Source organism: Culex quinquefasciatus, chromosome 3 (genome assembly GCF_015732765.1).
Source record: "Culex quinquefasciatus strain JHB chromosome 3, VPISU_Cqui_1.0_pri_paternal, whole genome shotgun sequence".
Lineage (NCBI taxonomy): Eukaryota > Metazoa > Arthropoda > Insecta > Diptera > Culicidae > Culex > Culex quinquefasciatus.
The window spans coordinates 11,328,083-11,352,531 of NC_051863.1; the positions used below are offsets into that span (position 1 = coordinate 11,328,083).

General features: G+C 35.0%; 1 protein-coding gene across 7 annotated transcripts in view; it reads left to right on the forward strand.

Moving 5' to 3' along the window:
- The window catches only part of LOC6041217 (casein kinase I), a 65,431-nt gene that overhangs the window by 37,229 nt on the left and 3,753 nt on the right, over positions 1-24,449 (forward strand). For 2 of the 7 annotated variants that reach the window (XM_038260402.1, XM_038260401.1), the window contains exons 7-10: positions 2,042-2,310; positions 2,379-2,549; positions 3,508-3,588; positions 14,835-14,941. In XM_038260402.1, coding sequence (XP_038116330.1) covers positions 2,042-2,310; positions 2,379-2,549; positions 3,508-3,588; positions 14,835-14,941 — 628 coding nt within the window. Of the gene's footprint in view, positions 1-2,041; positions 2,311-2,378; positions 2,550-2,985; positions 3,154-3,507; positions 3,589-4,086; positions 4,273-7,875; positions 7,981-14,834; positions 14,946-24,449 lie in introns of those variants that run through there. The other 5 variants (XM_038260399.1, XM_038260398.1, XM_038260400.1 and 2 more) reach the window with 5 other exon arrangements.

Consider the following 24,449-nt stretch of genomic DNA (forward strand, 5'->3'; position numbering starts at 1 on the left):
AAGTAATATTTTGATGCCCTGAAAAACAGATTAAAAAAAAGTTTAAGTGTGTGCTCAAACCCACCTCTGACATTTTTGCCGATTTACATGTATGTAACCCCTTAAACCAAATTTCCAGTTTTTGCTTTTTGGGTGTTTTTGAAACCGCCTTGAGTCAGGGGTATTTAAAAAACACCCAAAAAGCAAAAACTGAAAATTTGGTTTTTAGGACCTTTTCAAAAAAAAAAAAACTCCAGATTTGTTTGTCAACAAAGTTTCAGCTGGTTTGTGAGACGAAATAAGGGGGAAGAGGCATAAGACGCGCTGCCAGTTCGACCGATCGTTGAGTCAAAGGAAAATTAATTGAGAAAAAAAATATATATATCTCAGAAATGTTAATTTGTGCTGCTTGTTATTTTTTTTTACCTAATCGTTATTAGTTTTATTAGTTTTATACAATGATTAATTTAGGCCAAATAAAAAAATAATGCACTTTATTTAGTTCATATATTTTCACACTTTTTTTTTCAAAGAGGTCAGCGTGTTACCAAAACAATAGGGTAGAGTAGTCATCAATGAGACACGGGGAACAATGATAAAATGGCTCTCACAAGTCGTAGTTTCAACCAATCAGGCTCATATTTTGGGAAAAGGTGTATCTACTGGATACACGTCTGCCATTAAAGTGGCTTTGGTTATGGACGCTCCCTTGCAAATTTATTCATAAATGTTTGATCTTGGGGTGCAAAAGTAAATTATGCCTGAAAATTACATTTTCGCTCATAGGCTGCCATTAATACAAAAACTAATATTTCTCCAAATTTCTTTCGTCATTTCTTAGGGCATGAGTTGGGCAACAATTGCCTTTCATTAGATTTGACCAACATTACGAATATACCCAGAATCCAGGGCTGTCTCATTGTTCCCCACTCTTTTCAGCCCATGGGTAACAATGAGACACTTCGATTTTTCTTCATTGAACTTTTCAAAATCTAGGGAAATCCTTCAAAACATGAATTGAAAGTGATTTTTGGCCTATTTATTGAGTTTTAACTTCATTTAACCAAACATATAAAGTTATTTGGTATAAATAAATGGATTTTACTAAATTCAAACACTTTTTAGTATAACTTTTGTTAATTAAAGTTTCGAGTTGGCAAAATTGCTTTAAAATGTTCAAGGCAAGTCACCTGCAATGTAACAATACAAAAACATGATGTTTTACTAGAAAAGTATTGATTTTCGTAGAGTGTCTCATTGTTCCCCAGCTGTCTCATTGTTCCTGCCAAGTGCGTCTACAATGAGACAGTTGAATAGCTCTGGCTGTAGAGGTCGGATCGATCTCATATTTTGGTCAATGTTAGAACACATTAAAAGAAAGAAAATGCAGCAAAAAGCTCATTAAAACATGCTGATGAAAAAAATACAAAAATCGTTGAAAGTTAAAACCAAAAGTGTCTCATTGATGACTACCCTACCCTACTAAAAAGAAAAAAAAAATATGTTTAATTCCATTATAAATACTAAATTTTAAAATGAATTAAAAAACAATTTTTGCTCAAAACAACCTCTTGAATGAGGAAAACATCGAAAAATAGCATTTGAGGGTTAAGAAACCTAGAAACCTAGCACGTTGCTGTCAAGTCTATCAGCAGTGGCTGGTAAACTCAAGTTCGAAAAATGCAAGGCAAGGCCAGTTTGCTGTTGTAATCCACTGTTGGCAAACAAAAACAAAACTGACCGTCCACTCCCACTCCCACGCCCGTCCGTCCAATTGGATTTGTTGATTTTCGCACTGCTAAAAATATCAATCCGCAGGAGGAGAAGAGTCGTCGGGGCCAGACTTAGAGCTGGAGGAGGAAACGAGACTTAAATTTTAGAATGGCATGCTTCTTTGGGGAATGTTTGACTTTCTTTTTGAAGAGTAAATATTGGCAGAAACTGAACTAGCTGTCTTCTTTTAGTCTTTTTTGAGTTGGATGTTGAAGATTTTGACGATGGATAAAACACTCGAATTATGATTTGTATTAGTTTTCTAATAATTGTTTTACTGTAATTTCAGATTTTGGTCTCGCCAAAGAGTATATTGACTTAGATACGAATAAACACATACCATATCGAGAGCATAAGTCGCTGACGGGCACGGCGCGGTACATGTCGATCAACACGCATATGGGCAAGGAGCAGTCCCGGCGCGACGACCTGGAGGCGCTCGGTCACATGTTTATGTATTTCTTAAGAGGTTCACTGCCATGGCAAGGTCTGAAAGCCGACACACTCAAAGAGCGATACCAAAAAATTGGTGACACGAAGCGGGCGACACCGATCGATGTGAGTTGCAGAATTTCGTCAAACGAATGCGCCAACTTGACCACCAATTATAATTTTTTTGCTTGCAGGTACTGTGCGAAGGACACCCGGAGGAATTTGCGAAATACCTGCGCTACGTGCGGCGGCTAGACTTTTTTGAAACACCTGATTACGACCACTTACGGAGATTATTTCAAGATTTGTTCTATTTTAAGGGTTACGTAGACGACGGTGAATTCGACTGGACCGGAAAGACGATGGTGAGTTGTTTGAAGCGTGTGCTGGTCCGCCCCAAAAGTAACGAAAATACCCCCCTAGACTCAATAGTGAATCTGTTCCGCCTCTAGCAACTGTGGAAGGACGAAATTGAAATGCTCAAGAAATCCCGGCTGTGACGGTTCAACTCCCTTTCGCTCAACAACCCCACCCCCAAATTGTCAAGAAATCGTGAAGACAAATTCTCAATTACCCCCCGAAACCAATCGAGCTGTGTGAATTTACCTGTTTCCAATATATATTTCTTCATCAACCCTTCTGTTCGAAGCAACAACCCCCCGTTTCCGTGTTTGAGTTTTCTTGAACAAATAGAACTTAATACTGGCAAAGAAGCAACATCAACTGATTCGCAATCAGCGTTTCCTCGCAAATGTTGAATACCTTCTCATCAAGTGAATCAATCCCCTCCCTGTTTTGCAGCCGGCAAACTTCAACGTGATGCGCCAGCTGCGTAACGCTCCGCCGTCCCACATTGTCAAGACTAAATCGGCGAAGGTGACCACGGTTTTGGGTGTTTCAAGTAGTTTCAAGTATCTATCTCGTATCGAGCGTGTACCTTGCTGTATTTGCTAGAACATGTTAACGTAATTTCAGTGGTGCAATTTTAAATTCCCCCGCAAGAATAAAAAAAAGGAATGTAATTGTTTTGAGATCAGGCACCTTACTGAGGTGAATTTTTAGCCAAACATTAACGGAGAAATCGATGTTTCATCCAGCGCGCTCGGTCGGCATCCGGACATCACTTCCCTCCAAGTCTTTTTCCGCCCCACTGTAGGCTAAGTACGTTATGATTAGTTTGGCGACGGTTTTGAGCTAAAAATGTATCTGCTAGACGTTGGTGGGAATTCTTCTGGGCTTAAATTTACTTTACTGCTAGGATGCTTCCACTTCGACTAAGTATTCCATTCTAATTACTTGTTTCTTTTCTTTTTTACCACGCAGTCAACACCCGTTGGATCGTTGCAGACCGGCCACGAAGTAGTTGTATCACCAAACAGAGAAAGACACACACCTGTAAATAAGGTAATTAGCAACAGCTTCTTCCGTGTCTCTAAAGTTATACGTTCTGCAAAACAATCTTCTTATAACGCTAACCAACTTTCGAGAAGAAAAACAAAAATTCCTTCCCCCCCTAAAAACAATCCCCCAGAACTTCCCGTTTTCCTCATTCTTTTACTAGCATTAAAAAAAGCACTGGTAACTAAACAGGATAAAACCAAATCTACTTGTTCTAACTTGGTCATCGTCTTCATACAAATACTTTTTTTTTCCGTGCGATGTTATGTGTACCTTCTTTTTCCACCATTTGTCGATACCAACCAACCGCGTATGTCGCTCAATGTGTACTAACTTATCTCATACAGTCATTGCAAATAGTGCAGCGAAAAGTCCTTCCAACCACCCACTCACTCACACACAAAACACAAACTTCCTCTCTCGAGCGCGGACACAATTTTGTGAGATGTTCCGAGTTTTGTTTCGTTCTTGCGCCCGCCCGCAATTTCTTGGCCCCCCCTCCAGGACGGAGACTTTTTCAGCTACTACGACGAAGAGCTGGACGACGCGGTCACCCTCGAGATAATGGCCCAGGTTCGAAGCAGCGGCCAGCAAAACAAAAAAAAAATGTTGTTGTTTTCCTCCCCTTCCCCTCTTTGGGTCAACCCGTTATCGCTTGACGGTTCTGCTAGGTGACCCGTTCGGAACACAGTTAAGGCCTCGCAGTAATGCTAGAAATTGTCAACTCGATAGAAACTGGATCTTGTCCACCTTCAACTCCATACACATAATACTACACACAGTTGATGAATTAGAGTTCGAATCATTTGCTCGAAAACACCGTTTAAAGTTTATTTGTTTCATTTAGAATTGTTTAAATTTACTCGATTTGCATGATTCAAACATTCTATGTTATGCTAACTAAATTTGGAATAGACACATGGTATTTTTAAAATTTATTTAAATGGAAGTCGCAACACAAAATTTACGAATAATCAGCAACTTGTTTGACTGTAGGAATTGGCGTAGTCTTGGAGCACAGTGTGTACGTTTACGTTCTCAGATATTTTGGTTTGTGCAGATCTGTTATGTTAAGCTCTGTTATCAAAATTGTTGGTCCTTCCTAAAAACTTATTAATTTAAATTATCTTTTGGAAAGCGTGGTTTTAACATTTCAGAATTTTTGATTTTCTATTCAGATGTCCAGATTTGCTTGAAAACAATCTGTAATTCCATAAAAAAATCTAACCGAATTTTTGACACTGGTATTAAGCAACCCGAAGAAATATGTTCAAAAAATAACAAGAAACTACAAACTTCGATGTTGTCGTTCTGCTCTAACTCAATTAGCTTCAACTGTCGATGGCTTTTGAGTCACGACAAAATGCCTACTTACATGTCTTCTCTAGCTCGTACAATCTCTTTCTTGATGGTTCCTTGGATGGTTCCTTGGATTCAATTGACGACTGCTTTAAAAAATCATACAACTTTATAAAAATATTGAAATTTTCTAATTTTATATTCTGTCTTTCAACTCCTACCAAATAAAAAAAAATCAATTGATTTTTTTTGTTGCGAAGTATTATTTTTTAAATCAAATTTTGAATCAGTGAGTAAAAACCATGCTTCTCAACCATAAAACGCTTTTAAATTTGTCTCTGTTACCATTTCAAGGGAATATGTTTAAGAATAACGTTGACTCATAAAGCCAAAAAATGAAATCATGCAGAAATTATGTTTTTCATGGCAAATAACATGTTCTAGACCGTTATTTTATCAACAAAACTCATTTTTACGATTTTTAGGCAAAATTTTGACTTTTTATTAACCTAAAATTTATATGTATATGGTTAAAAGGCTTATAAACTAAGTTAAGTAAATTTACACATTGATTATTTTTCTTCTTAAAAACTTATCAGCAACCTTAGTGATTGTGTAAAATTTGAACACTTTAAATCTGATTCTAACAACAAATACTTTGTACAAAGCAATTTTCAACGCCACTATTTTTCAAATACTATTGAAAAACATTTTTTCCAACAATAGTGCATGAACCTTGTGCGGCCTACACCACTACATGTTTAAAAAATAATAATCTTGCCAGTTAAAACAAATATAAAAACAGAATAAAATCCTATTATTGTTACCAGGTTTTACAATAAATATTATCTGAAATACACCTGAAATTAACCTGAGTTTTTTCTTATTAATTATGCATATTAGGTTCTCCTATTATTTTTTTTGTATTTTTTTTAAAAAATGGAACCAAAAAGAAAGGAAAATCTATACTTCCGCTGCAATTTCGGGAATTCCCGGAAAATTTACAAATTTCCCGGGAAACGGGAAATATTATTTTTCGGGAAATCCCGCGAATTTGTTTCCCGGGACGGGAAATTGGACGCTCGAGCCTCGAGCCAGGGTTATTAAAAAACACCCAAAAAGCAAAAACTGAAAATTTGGTTTATTGGACCTTTTAAAAAAACTCCAGAAATGATCCAGAAATTATTGGACCTTTAAAAAAAACTCCAGAAATGAATTATGTTTTTCTCAAATATCAATTCTTATAAATCTCGTTATGAATTATAGATAGGATTTATGATTAATTTATTTAATTACTGGTTTGAATTCATACAATTTTAAAATTTCTGAAACTATCTTTTTGTAAAATTATGTCATTAATGAATGACTCCAATATATTTTTTCATTCGAGTACATTAAGTTTTGAGTAAAAGTCGGCCTGAATAAGGGGGCAAAAAAATATTTTTTCGAAAAACTTTAAAATTTTAATGAAAATTTAAGTTTTATCAACTGAAAACCAGTAAGAGTGCACTTTCCTGCGTTAAACATCATATTTAGCATGTTTGAACCCTCTTGAAAAAAAAAAAAAAAAATGAAATACCAATGTACAGTCAGACAAAAAGTTTTTTGTCGATTCCTCGATATTTTGAAAAGTTATGATTGGAAAGCAACTGGACGCGTCTAAAATGCATTTTAAAACACTTTTTTTTATCAAAATGTTTAAACCTAGGCGTAATAATTTTTTTTATATTTTTATATTTGTTTGTATTTTATAACTTTAAAGTTCCGTAAAAAACATTTTTGATTCGTCCGATAGTTAGTTGCTGCAGCGAATTATTTTTTATGCGAATAGCAAAGCTTAAGGCAAAAAAATATTTCAGGAAATCTGACCAATTTCGGGAAAGTTATCCTAAAAGACGTGCGTTTAAGGGAAAAATTTTTATGGACATTTCCTTGAAATTTACAAAACGTAGGTAAAACTTTTATTGATGCTTTGAAACTATTTGATACTTCGAACAAATGCATGGAAAAACATTCCGTTTGTTTTAAAATTTGTTTAAAAAAAGTGTTATTAATTTTATAGTCAATTTCTTTACAGTATAAAAAAATCATTTCATTAACCATTTGGATTTTCGAATACGTCAGATATAATAAAAAGAATTGTTTTTGTAACTGTACACAGCATTTAAATTATAACATCTAAATATAATTTAAAACAAGATATAAAAATAACTTGTAAACTTACACTAGTTACATTCCAGTAAAAAATACCATGTGTTTCCATGAAGAAAAAAATATCATTGGCAATGAATGATTGAAGGGTTCTATTTTCGTTTATTTTTATTACCCAAATTTACACAAAATACAATCATCAGAGCTACTTACAAGTAACACGCTCTCTGATAAATGTTAGACCGACATTGCGCAACTTACACGTTTACAAGTAGAACAAAACCCCCCGTTCCTCCTCTCTTCCCTCGCACACAATTGCATCGTTCACTGTTGTTAGCAAAAAAAAAAAAAAAATTCCGAGACAATCACATGCTACTGAAGAGTTTTTCCCGAAATCGAAAAATGTAACCCTTTCGGTGCCAACGGCTAGGTTTTAAATAAAATTTACCCCTGTTTAGACTTCCCCCTAAAATTCCGGAGTTTTGAACTTTGTTAGTTCCAGTTGCTATTTTGCTTTAGTTTTTTACTTTTTTCTTGTAATGCTCTTTGAATTAATCATTTAAATGCTTCACGATGGCGAACCATCCCACTGATTCGATATGTTTTTTCTTTTATCTTTTTCTCGCTCTGGTTTACAAATTGATCAAAAACGCGTTCGGCCAAATCGAAAAAAAAAAAATGCAAAATTCTGACCTTCGGCGAATCACACACAACACCCACACACACACACCCATACGCAACCGACACGCTCATACACTCGAATCGGCACAACACCGTCTATGTCGCGCGCCTCACCCACAAAAACGCACAAATACGAACACACAAACAATTCACAAACTCCAGCAGCAGACGAATTCGAAGGGAGGTGTCGCCGCTTGGCCGGACGTGCCCAAACAGACTGGAACACTGGGCAACCTAACGCCGGCCGACCGACATGGTTCAGTTCAGGTACGTGTGTTCCAACCGCTTCCGGTTTCGTTGCTCTGGTGATGTTGTTGTTGTTGTTGTTGTTTTTCTTTCTTTCCGTTTTTTTTTCGTACTATCATTTCACAACGCCTCCTTGGTTTCCGTAAAACAAAATAGCCAAAAACCCCAAACCACAGACAAGCAAACGCAAACGCTTCGGGAATTCAGAAATTTGCCTCTGCTTGTCTGTGTACTAACCTCCTGAATCCAGTTTGGTTTTTCATTCCTTGTGTTGGTTTGACCCGGTTTTGTTAGTATCTACCCCTCTGAACTGCGTTTGGTAGAGACGTTTGCCCTCTTCCCCTCTAATACACACATACACACAAACACACCAACTGTTTGTAACGGTGCCCTAGTGTTTTCTAACTCCAATTTAACCCTTCCCCTGTGTGCGTGTGTTACAAGGTTTGTTTTGTTTTGTTTGTTTTGTTTGGTTACCATACCACCTGCGACGGCATATAATCATCTAGTTTCTCTCTCTTTCTTCCACTAACAACAAAAACCTACCCCTTAAAAAAAACAATACCAAAAATACAGCCCGCTAGTAGAGCAACCCGAACTAGAGGCACAAACTATAGATTCCGAATCCTTCTCCCGTGAGAGGAAAGGCGCTCCACACAATCTATCTGCTCTATTTCGCGTGCGCTCTCTGTCTCTCTACCTGTCTCTGTTTGCGCATTCACTCTATTTTCACCACCGCGGACACCCACAAACACACCCACACTCACAACGTGGTGGTATAGAGAGCAGCAGCAGCAGCGTGTGTGTTTGTGTGCGTGACGTACTTTGCTATTGTTATCTTCTTCAAGATTTAATATTTAATTATTTTTTCTCGATTTTACACGAGATTTTAAAACAAATAACGCTGAAAATTCAAACTAGTAGTTTATGCAACAAGTTGCAAAAAGAGGATTTTTTCAGCACGAGTCGTACATTTATCCAACGAGGTTCACCGAGAGTGCTGAAAAAATCAAGTTTTGCAACGAGTTCCATACAACATTTTTTGCAATTCCAAAAAAAAAATCAAGGAAAAAGGTTGTCAACTTGCAAAATACTTATTGATTTAACAATGAATCCAAATGGTAACAAAGCTAGATGATTCATAATTTTAATTTTTTATTGAAATCAGAAATCCTTCTTTATATTATGCTCTCAAATACAACAAAATGACAAGCTTATAAAAAATAAGCGTTGTCAGATTTTCGTGATCGTACTGACTTGTTGCTAGTGCATCCATCCCGAGAATTCCCGAGATTTTTCTTAAATTGGGAATTCCCGAAACCCTGGATTTTTTATAGTTTGTCTCGGGAATTCTCGGAATTAAAAAAAAAACATCATATTTCGGTCAGGAAATTTAGATTTGGATGTGGAAACAGATAATAAGTTGAATACTTAGTAATCGATAAGAATTTAAAGCGTTAAAATTTGTATTCGGCATATATCAGCAATAATTTGTATTTTTAGGGAAAATTGTTATAATTTTAGTTTACACGGATAGAAATCCTGTAAGCAAATCCGGTAACTTTGTGTCGTCGAATTTGACAAAATAGAAGTATTTTCAAAATCGTCAACTTTTTTTTCGATTTCGTTGCAAATGTTTTCAAAATCGACATTGTCGTTCAAAATCGAAAAAAAATTGACGATTTTGCAAACATTTAAATGTTGTCAAATTCTTCGACACAGAGTTACCGGATCTGCTTACAAGATTTCTATCTGTGTACAGATCCGCAAAATGCCCATTGCTTTAAATATTTTAAATAGTTTATATATTTTTTTTAAATAGTTGGTATTATATTTATGTATATTTATGATGTTAAATTTGAAAATAAGTGTCATATTAAATTATTTTTCATCAAACACCGGAACCTGGGGCAAGTCAGGACAAATGTAACAAATTAAGAATGTTTCAAAGATTTCTCCAAATCTCGGGTATTTCCGGGATTTGAAAAATATTTTTCCCGTTCCCGGGAAAATTGGACGACCTACTTTTGCTTTTTTTTGCAGTCTTGAATGCCTCATATTTTGACCCTCAAAAGATCAACAAAAATCGATTTCAATCCTGAGAAAAAACGAAACCCTTAAAACAAAAAATGCATTTCAGAAAGAAAGTTTTTTTTTAAAAAAAAACCTCATTTTTTTTCAAAATCTGTATTTGAATACGGAATTATTTTTTGCTTTTTTTTTTGATTCAGCTGACATTTACCCACAAAACCTTTATTTTATTTTGAATATTAAATAAAACGCCCTTTTGAAATGTTAGTCTTGATTCCAAAATTTTCAAAATATTTTATTTGAAGATATCAAATCTTCAATGTTTTTTAAACAAATTTGTAAAAATAAACTATTTTTTCGAGTAAAAATAATTGAAGGAATGGAAACTCATGGCATGATTCAACTTATGGAATGACGCAAACTTTTTTAAAAATCGGAAAACTGTTTTTTTTTTCTTTGCTAAAAACAAAATTTAAGTGGCAATACCTCGGAAACTGCGCACTTTATAGTTATTTCTTTAGTGTTTTTTGATTGCACATTTAATATAAAAGTTAATACAACAATAAATTTAGTTGAGTTAAGGCTCAGAAGTCGAATTTTTGGTTTCGTAAAACGCATCTGAAAACAGTGAAAAAATATGATTGTTTTGAGAATTTGTTTCCAAAAAATAGTATTTTTCCGGGTAAGAATTTGAAGCCTTAAAATTTGTATTCGGCATATATCAGCACTAATTTTTATTATCAGGGAAAATTGTTAAAATTTTAGTTTACACAAGTAGAAATCCTGTAAGCAAATCCGGTTACTCTGTGTCGTCGAATTTGAAAACATTGGAATGTTTTAAAAACCGTCATCTTTTACAACTTACTTACAACTTTGCTGAAGATATCAAATGATCACAAAAATTTAAAAAAAAAAAACAAATAAATACCTCGAATATATATTATACACAGAAAAAAATATGGTAATATTCATCAGAAAATGGTGACAGATTTTGTGTCAAAAAAATGTCTAATATTACATCAGAAAATGATGATTTTTCATCAGTTTCTGGTGAATATTCATCAGGTTCATATTTTTTAACAATTTTAGGTAATATTACTCAAAAAAGAGAAAATATTCAACCTTCCAAATTTTTAACCTTTTTTTTTGCTGTGCTGTTTTGACAAAAAAATAAGGATTTCTCTTAGCAAATTGATGCCTCTGTGGTCACTTATGCTAAATAGGAAAACCAACAAACTTAGTACAAGAAAACACGAAACATCGAAATATTGTATTATAAAGACGACTTTCTATTACCATAGAAAAAACTTTTTTGATGAATTTATTAATTTTTTTGCGAACTTGGAAGCTACAGTGCCAGTACAACCAAAAAAATATAAGTTAGAATTTTAACCCCAAAGTAATAAAAAAAAATATCAAAGAAGGAAGGAGCCATATTGCGAATGTTATTTGATAGCGTTTATCAGTCAAACAAAATGTTTTCAAAATAAAATATTTTCAAATTGTAAAATTACAGTAAAACAACTATTAATTTTCAAAATATTTAAGAGCAACTTGAAGCAAAAAATAAGAAGTTATTAAGGGTTTGAACAAGTTTTCTATTTTAACTTAGAGTTGATATAAATTTTTTTAAACGCTTAAAAAGGGGAAAAAAATATTGTGATTTTGAAACTCAAAATTAATTTAATATATTTTAAGTCAATTCCATAGATTACTCTTTTGGTAGTTAATAGTCTTATAAAACTAGCTTGTTAGTGCGTAGTTCGAGTATTTTACTTAAGAGACTCCACTGTTAATAATTGTGGAATAGGATTCCTAGGTAATTTGAGCAAAGATTTATCATCTCTTTCATCATTGAACGTCATGCCATCTTTTTGTTTAATTTTCCTAGTGTCAATAAACAATTATTTAAACTTTTTAGATTATTGTATTTGCTTCTACTTTTCTTTCATTAAATGCATCACCCTTTTTTGCCTTGATCAGTTTAAAACCCAAAACCACGCGACTGCTTGACAGATCGGGCATCCAGACGAGAAAAAAAAACTAAAGAAAAACAAATATCTCTTAAGAAAATGTCTCTTTAAATTATGTGTGTTTTATATTACAATCATCATGTTCGCCTTCCTTTCCTTTCCAACACCACCAACTTCGAAACAAACAAAAAAACTCTCACGTACTGACCCGCCAGCTGACTATCCTTTTTTTGGTCGTTTATGTTCTACTATTTTGCCTTGATACGCTCTACATACTGAACTCAAGGTACTTGATGAGTGGTGTTTTCGCCCTCACTCACTGTCGTTCTCCTACTATTACTCTTTCTCTCTATTATCTCACCTACGCTCACTCAAAGTGCCACAAACTATATTATTATTATTTTTTAGTTTGTTACTAACCTTTAATAGAGCCTAGATATATGGTATTAGCGATAGACGCAATTCACAATTGATGAAAATAACACCGAATTTACTAACCGTGTACAAATGGCTACTTTTAAATTGCAATATGTTTTAGTTGCACACTTTTCCATCATCAGTTTAGATTTTTATTAAGGAGCTATTAGACTTTGGCAAACAAACAAACAAACTTTTTGACAGTTTTCCAAATCTTGCATACATTTGCCTTTGTTTGGAGTTCGTTTGTTTGTTTGCTTGCCATAGTCAAATAGCTTCTTTATTCTGATTTTGAATAATGTACCTCAGAACGCTCAAACATTATCAGACCGAATTAAATTTCATCGAAAACTCAAAGAAAGTGGTACAAATCAAATCCGCGTATTATAGTAGAAATTAATAACGCTCTCCGATATGCATCTCGGCTGATGCGCGCAAGGATATCGGCGAAGGAAATGTCAGGCTGAAGCCCAATAAATCATGCTGCCATTCCAGAGAGGTTAGGTGTCGGGAATGGAAGTTCCATCGTACGCGAGACTTGCTCATTAGAAATTTAAATTCGTCGTAGTTGTAAGCTGCGCAGTAGTTTTTGCGTATTAGGGGATTTTTTAGGTTCTGTTTTCATTTAATGCCTTATTTTTTGGCATATTTTTTTCTACACTGTTGGCAAAATTTTTTGCTGGTTTCAGCAGAACATTCCGCTGTTCTGGTGGAGCTTGTCTTTGCTGATTTGACGGAATTAAGTTGCTAGTATTTAGTTGAAGCTGCTGCTGGTTTTAGCAAAAAAAATGTTGGTTTAACTAAAATTTCGGCAATTGTTAGCGATATCAAAACATTTTGCTAATTTCAAAATGGAAAATCACCTGTATTTGAAATTATTTTTTTGTAAATAGATCAAAAAGCGGAGCTGTTGTTTCACCGTTTTGAAACCCTACTCGTGATTTCAACATATTTTTATGTGTGGGTGCTCCAATTTGTTTCAACTGTTGCTTAAACGTTGGAAAACAAAATGTCGACTTGACAAGTTTGCGATAAAGCAACACGCAAATTATTCATCATAATATATACTGTTTGTGCGTTGACTCCCAATTGGGCGAATATTAATGACACCTGTCACAGCGGAGGCGTTTTTGTTTTGCTTCTCGTTTTTCCTCCAAAACTTCCCGATAGTGATTCAGCGATTTCCCCCTTAACGAAGCATCGTTGCGAGCACGCAAGGTGTAGAATGGCACCAATTAAGTCGTGAATTAATTTGCCTGATTTTTTTTTTGTTCCCTGAAAGTTCGACCCTTCTAAACCTCAAATAAAAACGAACACACACAAAAATACTAAATTCTGTATTAATATTAAACTTTCGGTGATCCTTTTTACTTTTTAAGTTTTCATGATGTGACAGATTTTTACACTTCATGGTTCAAATTTTAAAATGTGAAATTATTTGGAAGTTTATGTTTTTATCTCCTATTATGATAATTTAGATTACCTTTTATTTGTTTCAAACAAAAGTTTAAGGTAGGGAAAAAACTTTGTAAAGTATTTGCAACGCAGAATGATAAATTAAGTAAATAAGTTATTGATCAATTACAGTCAATTAAAAAGCACATGGTTGAATAAAAAATAAAGCGCACCCTTATATTTACTGCTGCTGCCGTAAAGAGTAAAATTTGTTGCTGTCAGACACCTTGCCGCACTTTTCACGCACTCTGCTGTATATTTAAATTTAAAACAAACAAAATATAAACAAAACAATTCCACAAAGAACGCACTTACACACTAACACCCAAATTCGGCTCACTGTATGGAATGTATAAAGTAACACCCAAACACACTCACACAAACACCCTCGCGAGCAACTAAGGCACCGTTTCCCTTCTTTCACGTTTTGCAAAGCTCCGTTCAGAATCCGGCTTTTCCACCCACCTGTGTTTCTCTCTGCCACCCACTCACTCACCACCACAGCCTCTCACGCTCGTACCTTAACATCCATTTTCCCAAAAGTAGATTATGGCGCGCTAGTGAAATGAACCTCAAACCCTCGCGTTGTACAATTTTTCCTCGTAAACGGTCCCACAAGTAGTTTCAACCCACTTTCAAACCCACCACCACCCACCGTTCGCCTATTTGCCCCCACACCAATACGCGTGCCACAAGAAAAAAAAAAAACGATCACCAAACCACACAAAAGTCAAACTAATCAAAGTGTTTTCTTCTTCTTCTTTTCCGTTCCGTTTTACCCCAACAAACAAAAAAAAATCACTCCCGCATCCCTCCCCACCTAATGATCCTCTCGGCTATCAAACACGAATCCATTGTTGTATCCGTGTTTGTGCGACCATCCCCATCCCCCTATTGACTGTAAACCACACCACCACGTGACACACCATCTCTCTCTCTCTGCGTCTATGTGTGGATGTGTGTGTGCTTCCCCCCTGTGTTTTTCCTTCCCGTCCGCAGGTCGTAAGTTCAACCAACGGAGAACTGAATGCCGATGATCCAACCGCCGGGCATTCAAACACACCCATCACGCAGCAGCCGGAAGTGGAACTGGTCGACGAAACAAAGTGAGTATTCATTTTTTGAAAGTAAATATTTAAACATACAGTGAGTCAAATATTTGTCCGTACGGAAAATATTTGTGATATAAAAGTACATAAAATTCGACTAAAGTACCATGTTTTATACATCAATCGACGCGGGAGAATGTCCTCTTTAAAACACTGTCATTGGCAGGCCTGCAAAAAGTTTGCAACCCAGCGTACACATGAAGCAAACCATAATGTCAGTTCACTGCTAGCATGTGACTGCAAGCCTACTGTGTCTACTCAACCACTGCCGCCTGACTTGTACCGATCGGCTGCGGGAGAATGAGAGACGTGAAAATATGAGCTACACTCACTCAATTCGTGTCATATGACTGACTCGTAAAATCCTCTTTAAACACTATTTTGACTATATCCAAACAATAGAATGGATGTATACTGTGCAAAACACTTAAAACAACCATAATTTATATTCAAAATTACATTTCCACGCATAAATACGAACTTTTTGTGTAAAAACTTGTTTCTTTATGTTGATGATGATGATGATGGTCCCACCTCTTACCCCTACAATGGTTTGAGCTGGACGAGTTATCGTTATGATAATTTTGATTGAACATTTGAATCAGTTATGCAAAGAAAAACGAACTGATTTTTCATAGCAGATATAAAATAGCCTTCAGGTAACTCCGTTCTTCAGATTTCTATTGTTGATTACTAGTTTATAGGCCTGTAACAGTATTAGCTACGCATCTGGTACTAACTTTCTTTCGGTGCACATATAGTTTTACTTGTATCTATCTGAACTGGGTCTCTACTAAGTGACTACTTTGGCATTGCCCGAGATCGCACCCTACTGTTTTAGCTGACAGAGTGTACGTCACGACCTTTGACTACAAACATAGTACGTTTCGAGACCCTATCTTTCGACCGCCAAAACCTACTAGATTAGCTTTCCCTTTTGCCTTCCGAGCTCTCCCGTCTTCAGAGCAACTACAAATTTTCATCATACTTAGAAATAACTATTACATATCTTCATCGTCACCTTTTAAGGCACATATATTTGCATACCGCGCGCGATTCTCAAACCTTTGTAGACTACTCATTTATCTTTTTTTAACTTTACTTTAAACCAACATTTGAAAACAAAACAAAAATCCATCATCATCATGCGGTCAAACTGAGCAATTAACTTGTGCGTTCATTTCAGAAATCTGTCAAAATATAAATATACAAAGTAAACTTAAAATACTAATTTAATGTGCGAGCAACACTGTCTTTTAAACTCTGCTATTGTCGTTGACTGTTTGATTTGTGAGGGCATCGAGTTAAATATATTCACACCTTTATAAAACAGGGAATTCTGGGCAGCTCCAAATAAGAAATTCGGAGTGCGAGGTTCATTTGCATTTCTCGTAAAGTGGTCATGAAGATCACTGCCTCTTAAAATTCGATCACATAAATATCTTGGCAACAGACCATTGACTAATTTAAACACAAAAATCATAGTCGAAAAAATTATCCTTTGCTTCACAGATAGCCATTGCAGAACATCTAACATCCAGGTCGAAGAAGTGAATCTGTTACATTTTAAAATTAAACGCATGATTTTATTTTGTAAGCGTTGAAGCCTAGATAATTGTGTTTCATTAGCCAAAAATAAAATAGATGAACAAAAGTCCAGGTGTGGTGAGATTATAGATTTATAAAGTTGAATTTTGCTTTGAAAGTTAAGGTCATTTCTCAAACGACACATAACTCCATATTTTTTTGCAATTTTTTTAATTGTGTTATCAATATGAATATTAAATTTCAAGTTTTCGTCTATAGTTACCCCTAAATATTTTATTGACTTAACCCTATCAATTTGCTCACCATCAATTGAAATTTGTACATCTTGTATGTTTTGATGTTTTGATGAGATAATCATGTATTTGGTTTTTTTTATATTTAATTTTAACTGTTTGAATTTAAGCCATTTCGATAAAGCATCTAGATCCTCATTCAATTGCTGCACAGCGTCAATCGGATTTTTCGCTGCTACAAAAATAACAGTGTCATCTGCGAAAAGATTTATGTCACAATGTTTCAAAACTAGTTTCATATCGTTAATGTACATTATAAACAATATAGGCCCTAGGACACTTCCCTGAGGAACACCAAGGTTGTTTTCCCTAGATTCTGAAAAAGATTCATTGAAAATCGTACGCTGAGTTCTACCATTCAAATAATTTTTAAACCAATTGAAAGCTGCACCCCCGATACCAAAGTGTTGTAGTGTCTGTAACAATAAGGGCCTAGAAATTGTCTCGAATGCTCGTTTTAAGTCCAAAAATACTGCCAGCGTCGAGTTTCTGATTTCAAAAAATTGCTTCCATTTTGCCAGAACCAAATTCAATGCTGTTTCACAAGAGTGGCCTTCTCGATATCCCGACTGTTCTGATATTAATAATTTATTAATGTTCAAATATTCAAGCAATTGCGATTTCACAACTGTTTCTAACACTTTTTCTAACGTATGTAGCATGTTGATAGGACGAAATTCTTCTGATTTTTTAGTACCAGTAACTTTTTGAATTGGAATAACTAAAGATTCTTTCCAGATTTTTGGAATTTGACCTGACAAAAGTGATGCATTTATAATTTCGAGCAAAGTGTGACCAATGACATGATAACAATCTTTTAAAACTTTTGCATTAACGTTGTCAATCCCGGCGGAATTTCCTAAATCAAAACAAATTTTTTTAAGTTGAACATAGGTTATAGGATTGAAGATTTCTAGTCTGCAGTTTACTTTCCTCATATTCCTGATTTCAACAGGTTCGTCAGTTTTTTGTATGCTTTCGTTTATTTCAACTACACTCTCAATAAAATATTCATTAAATTTACTGGCAATTACATTTTCGGTACATTCTTCAATATCTCCAAAAAGAATAGTTCTTGGAAGACTATCTTTAGATTTCATTAATTTTTTCAATATTTTCCAAAGTTCTTTGCTGTTATTTTTATTTAATTCAATATTGTTTTGAATGTGAGTGCTCCGGGTTGTTTTCAAACATTTTGTATACTTGTTTCTAATGACTGTGTATTTATTCCAATGTCTAGGATTATTAGTTCTGCAGAATTTGTTGTAAAGTTTATCTCTTTTTTGTTTCAATTTCATAAGTTCACTGCTATACCAAATGTTGGAATCTTTCCTTTGTATGTACTCAGTAGTTACTAATTCACTTGTGCAATTTTTCAAAGTATTCGTTAATATTCGCGATTTGTCTTCGAGTTCCCCAGTTAATGTTCTAAAATTTAAGTGTTTTTCCAACAGATCGCAAAAAGCTGACGGTGTGTAGTTTTTCCATGATTTAATTTTAATGCGGTCATCCAAAGATTCCAAATTAATTTCTGAAATTTCAATAACCAGTGTTTCGTGGTCTGTAATTTTCCAATCACTCTTAACGACAGCTTTTACATATTCGATATTAGAAAACACACAGTCAATCAATGTTCTGCTAGTTCGTGAAATTCTTGTGAACGTATTTACTTTTTGAGTTAAACCTAAATATTCTGTAAGACGCTTTAAATGAACTGAATTCTGCTCATCAAACCAATTAATATTATAATCACCAGTTAATAAATTTAAGTTATTCATATCTATGAAATTGTCCAACCAGTTTTCTAAAATGCAAATAAATCGTTGGTCACTTGAGCTTGGCGAATGATACAACACTCCATAATTACCCGTCTTCATGCCCTTTTCAACTGTAACGCCCAAAAACCAGTTATTATCAGAAAACTCGTTTAAACACACTTTAAGGTGAATAGATTCTTTAAAATAAATAGCAACTCCTCCAGTATGCCTAGAGTGTGACAGACAAAATACAACGTTATATCCTGGAATGGAATATTGATCAAATGCTTCCGGTTGAGTAATATGCGTTTCAGAAAGTAATACTAAAAGAGGTTGCGAACTTTCCACTAACTGTCGTAGTGCTACGTAGTTTGTGGTTAGTCCTGCAATATTCAAATAGATTATATCTGTTGCATTTACTTTTTTGGCAGAATTTGATTGCTATTCATTCTCATACATACGGTCCTTTTTAATTGCAGCTAAGTGTCGGAAAACTGGACATTTTGAACTAAATGCAGCATGGTTCACATCGAGATTCATCTTTTGCTCATTATTCTTTTTTAAGCAATTCAGACATTTCATTACAGTTGAGTTGCAATCAGAGGTCTTATGGGACTCGCTACACTTTGAACAGGTTTCATTATTTTTACATGTTGTACTCATGTGTCCAAATTCTCCACATTTAAAACATCTTAGGACTTTTATAGCCTCAAAAACTGAACATCTATCAAATCCTATGTTAACCTTTCCGGCCATGATCAATGCATCAAATGTATCATTATTAACTTCAATTATTACACTAAATTTGTTATATTTCATGCGAGGGTTTTCATAAGAAGATATAACCTTTACATGTTCAATAAAAATTTCGTCATTCTGTGAGGTTAATAACTCAACGAAATCTGTAGGATCATACTTTTCACTCATCCCAACGATTTTCAGTTTAGGAAGGCCAGTAGAGATAATAGTAGTATAATTTGAGCCAAGTTTGTTTTCAATGTCATTTTTCACTTTCAAAAGGTTTTCCCCTGGTGCGCATTGAGCAACAATGGAACCATCCCTGCCATTTTTTAAATTATTGATTTTATGTAACTTTGGGTCAAGATTTGATTTTAAAAAAGTTCTTGTTTCGTCATTACTTTGATTAGTTTCATTAGGTTTTATAACAATTTTTGGACGATTAGTTCGCAATTTCTTATGCTGGTGATCTCTTTTATTTTCTAAATTTCCACCTTTCAAAATTTCCGCAAAAGTTGGCGATTCAAAAACATTTTCATTTTCTTCATCGTCAACCACCATTGCTGCACCATTTTCCGGAATAATTGCACGTCTTTTATTACCTGGGAGCCCATCCGATTCAGAATGCGTTCCTCTTTTTCTAGTTACTTTGATTATTTGTTTATTATTTGGTTTTTCAGAATTCGATTTAAGTTTTTCAATTTGATTAGCCACACTGTTCTCCACAACTGTTTTGATTTGTTTCTGAAATATTTCACTGCATGCTTGCATGACATTTTCCATTCCTTTCTTGATAGCTTCGTCGATTCGAGTAGCAATACTTTCATTGATGCCAGGGATAGAATTTGAGTTGTCAAAATATTTTTGCAACTCCTCTTTTATCCCTTTGACATCAGCGAGAAGTACTGAGATCTCAGCATCAACTCCACTATTAAGACACTGGTCGCATTTAAACTGCGCATTTGGCTGCTCAATAATCATTTTTGCCGCCGTTTTAGTCAGGACAGTGCAGGAACGATGGAAAAACGCTCGACACTTCCCCGAACAAGGTACGGCATCTTCAAAACAAATTTTTTGCTCGCATTTGCCGCACAGACTCATCTCGCGCTATCGAGCACGGTCGATCCAGTCACGCAACACAATAGCAGAGCACAAAAGACCCAAGACAAAAAAGCAAAAACAGCTAACATCAGCCGCCACCGAATCCGATGGCAAACCGTTGTTGCCGGTGAAAAATAAAATCGATGATAATTAATTTTATAGTAACGTTCGATTCAAAACTTGTACTTATCCGGTTTGACAGCTGTTTTGTTCACACATTGACAAACTGTAGCACCAATTAGTCGCACTTTAACACGCAAATTTTATTGTTTTTAGCACAACACAGTACAAGTGAACTACTCTGTCTGACACAATTGTAATGCTGTGTGCGTGCAACGTCGAACGAGCGTTGGTCGATTACTGCCTCGCATTGCAGCTGCTCAATGAGCTAGGGCACTCACGACTGCGCCGGGTTTGTTTATGTCACGGTTTTGTGGTTCAGTGAATGGATCTCAAAAATTCGTGTCAGCGTCGCCAATTTTTGCGTTATGACCCCTGACATTTTCAGCACTGGTCATTGGTTTTGAAAAAAAAAAAAATTCTTAGAAAAATACAAAAATAGTTCAATGAAAAATGTCAAAAAAAGAGGTCACATAATTGTCCGTACCCCTAATAAAAGTACAAAATCTGATCGATTTAAGTGAATTTATTTATGAAATGTTGTTTCTGTGTCAGCAGGCCAAGGATTGATACCTAAGAGCATGCAATGGCACTGACCTTGTTGCGTGCTCTTCAGTTGACGTCCACGTAAGGAACATCTTGGAATGAGCGTAACTTACTACATCCGTAGTTCTGTTAGATCATCCGAATTATCTTGATCAGAACAGTATAGCTCTGGTTCCTTGCGAGTGTCCTATTTTCTTACCTCCACGGTGGCTTGGTTTTCATGATGACCTAGCTGGTGGCCTGTGGAAACGGATCGTAAACCTTTGACCACCGCGGGTCAGAGTCGAGACGACTAAAAGAAAGGGGCGCGACAATGTGGGAAAGGGAAGTAATTTGTGATTGTAGACGGTATTGTTTTGATTCGCAGTATGTTAAGTCAACTGCTGTGGATGTACCTGAAACATCGCACAACGGGATTTCTCTTCTCTTCATTCTCAGCTACCACCTATCTCCTATTTTTTATTTTGCTCTTCTGATTCCCAATTCTTCACTGATTCTTCTATTTAATATCCAACATTTGATTTAAATTTTACTAAATTTTGATTCTCTTATCTCTCAAAGCTTTTCCACTCTTTTCTATCAATTGATACTGCTGTAACAAACTTTGTTTTGTTTTTTCCTTAAAAATATACTTTTCCTTAATGTACTAGTAATATCAAGTCTATTTATCGTTCGCCTAATCTTTTTGATTTTATTGCGAATTTATTTATTTGAATAATTCTTTATCTGTCCTATAATCTATGCTTGTTTTGTATCTCTATGTATTAACTATTGTCTAATTTTACATCTAATACATCTAGCTTCTCATTTTTATTCTTCAAAATACGCTCATCATTCTCTTACTATTGATACTTGATTTTTATAAAATAAATTCTCTTTTACTGTCTATTGTTTTCAATCTTCACCCTTTTTTCAAACAAGTGAGGTTTGAGCCCTTACTCAATTTATGGAATGGTTAAAGGATTAACAGAAATATTACTATTGTATTTTTGGTAAACTTTTATAACATGCTTAGGACCAAAAATTGTAACAAAACACCGCGACAAAAGAAATAGCAACAGATAAACAGACTCAACAATAGGGAAGATTTCAGGAGAAAACAATACACAGTAAATGACAATAAGTTTTTGAATTCAAACTAAAAATAAAACAGTTTTTGCTTTAATGAAAGTTGTTAGGCACACTTTAAATGGTTAGGCGCTTATACTTACATCAAACCCTACGTAATGTACCACCCCCGGCCGAGTTAAAATGCGTAACCGGAAAAGAAGGTGTGCATGCCTGGCACGAACACTCAAAGCGTGTTCTAGCGTGATGCTCGTACTGACTCAGAACAAGGGTGAGATGTAGGTGCAAGGGCAGTGCGTGTTCGTCGGGAACCTAGTGCATAAGATCGGTCAAGGCCCGTTCTTACACTGAAAATTGCGAATTGCGAAATGCTGTTTCTGTGTCAAATACTAGTACCTCTAGCCAGTTTGTGACAACTTTGAACTTCTGATAACTTTGTTAAGTTAGTTTATATTAAAAATTTGGTTTAAATTTAGTTTTTTTAAATAAAACTTATCAAAACATTAGTTTATAAGCAACTATTTTTATAAAATTGCTATTTAATGTTGTAAGAGTCTCTATTGAATAAGTTTCAACAATATTTGTTCAAAATATACATTGTTTTCATCTTTTTATTGACATTTTTCGACCAAAAATACTGTTTCGGAACAATACCGTTAAACAATCCGGATTGTCCCGGAACCGGATTAACCCCTCGGAGAGAAATTTTGTGGTGGTCAGATAGAGGACAAAAAACCCACCTCTTGCATTTTGAAGCATCCAATTTCGTCCACTACAGCCCGATTACGAGTCCCTAGACTGAAATTTCACATTTTCAAATTCCCCAAGCCAAACTTCAAATTTCAAATTACAATTTTTCTATCAGTTTTTTTTTTGCGAAATTCTAGAGAACTGCTCAGCGACAAGGATGTAATTTTCCGATTATCCGATGCCTCGATTTCCGAAGTTTCGATTATTCGGAGGTTTGTATGGGACTTTGAATAATCGAATCACAAAATCATATTTTAAACATCAAATTTAAAAAAAATAATCAAGACTAACATTTCAAAATGACGTAATATTGAATGTGTGGTCCTTTTGAAATGTTAGTCTTGATTTGAAAAGTTTGAAAATATTGTTTTCTAAAAGATCGAAAAATTTCACGAATGTTTCATGTTTTAACATTGTAAATCGGACCATTAGCTGCGGAGTTATCGACATTACAAAATGATGGGTTGTTTGGATGAGACTTAGCAAACATCAATTTTCCTGTTTTTAAACCTTTGCATGGCAATATTTCAGCAACTAAGGGTTGTATCAACAAAATTAAAAAAAAAAAACATATCGAAAAATAAAAATACTTAAAAATAGTGTTTTTTGCAAATCAAGTTTTAGTGACAAAAGGTGCAGGTGGTTATGTTACACATGACCAGTATGACAAAGAACTTTGAAAGAGGGTTGTTGAAATTTTCAATTATAATGTCTGGTCCAAAATTCCTCAAGATTCCCTCATAATTTCAACTTTTCATGTTCAGTATCAAAAATCCATAAAGTTTGATACTCATATTGCCCCAACTCTTATGTTTCGGCTAATGTCCCCCCATCGGGACAACCCCGGGGCCTCCGGCCACTCCGGATTGTGGCCACTACTGCCGAAATGCCAAATTTCATATCATGGCATGTCTTGGCTGGTCCATGCCATTTGCTCCCGGGCCACCAGGCCATCTGCTCCTGATGTTGAATCGTCGACGTCCAGCAACAGAATGAATTTTCGGGATCAACCGAGCCGAGATTTGCTGATTTAGATCGGGGACGTATGCCCCTCCTCTTTGCATCCATTCTCCTAAACGTTTGTTCAACCAACCAGCGTGTACCTAAGAGTAACGTAACGTTTTCGCTTCGCGAAAATTTTGGATTGACATCACGTATAGAAACCTTAGGACAAAGTTCTTTGTCAAAAATGAAATTAAAGATCATCAAAATTTACCGTGTATCATTTTTTTAGTGTAGTCCATATCCATACCTACAACTTTGCCCAAGACTCAAATCGATCAGAAAATTCCTTCAAAAGATACAGATTTTTGAATTTTCACATATCTTTTTTGTATGGATAGCTTCCAAATTTGTATGGAAAATTATTTGGACAAACTAATGATACAAAATGGCTTCTTTGGGCATACCGAAGGCACCAAAAAAGTTTCAGCCGGATTAAAAAATACAAAAATTAAAATTAAAGAAAAAAGACCGATTCCGTAGAGAACTGCTCAAAAGCCTTTGATTTTTTTAATGACTGGCCTTTTGGTTCATGAAATATTGATTAAATGAGTTGATTGTCAAAATTAATAAAAAAAAATT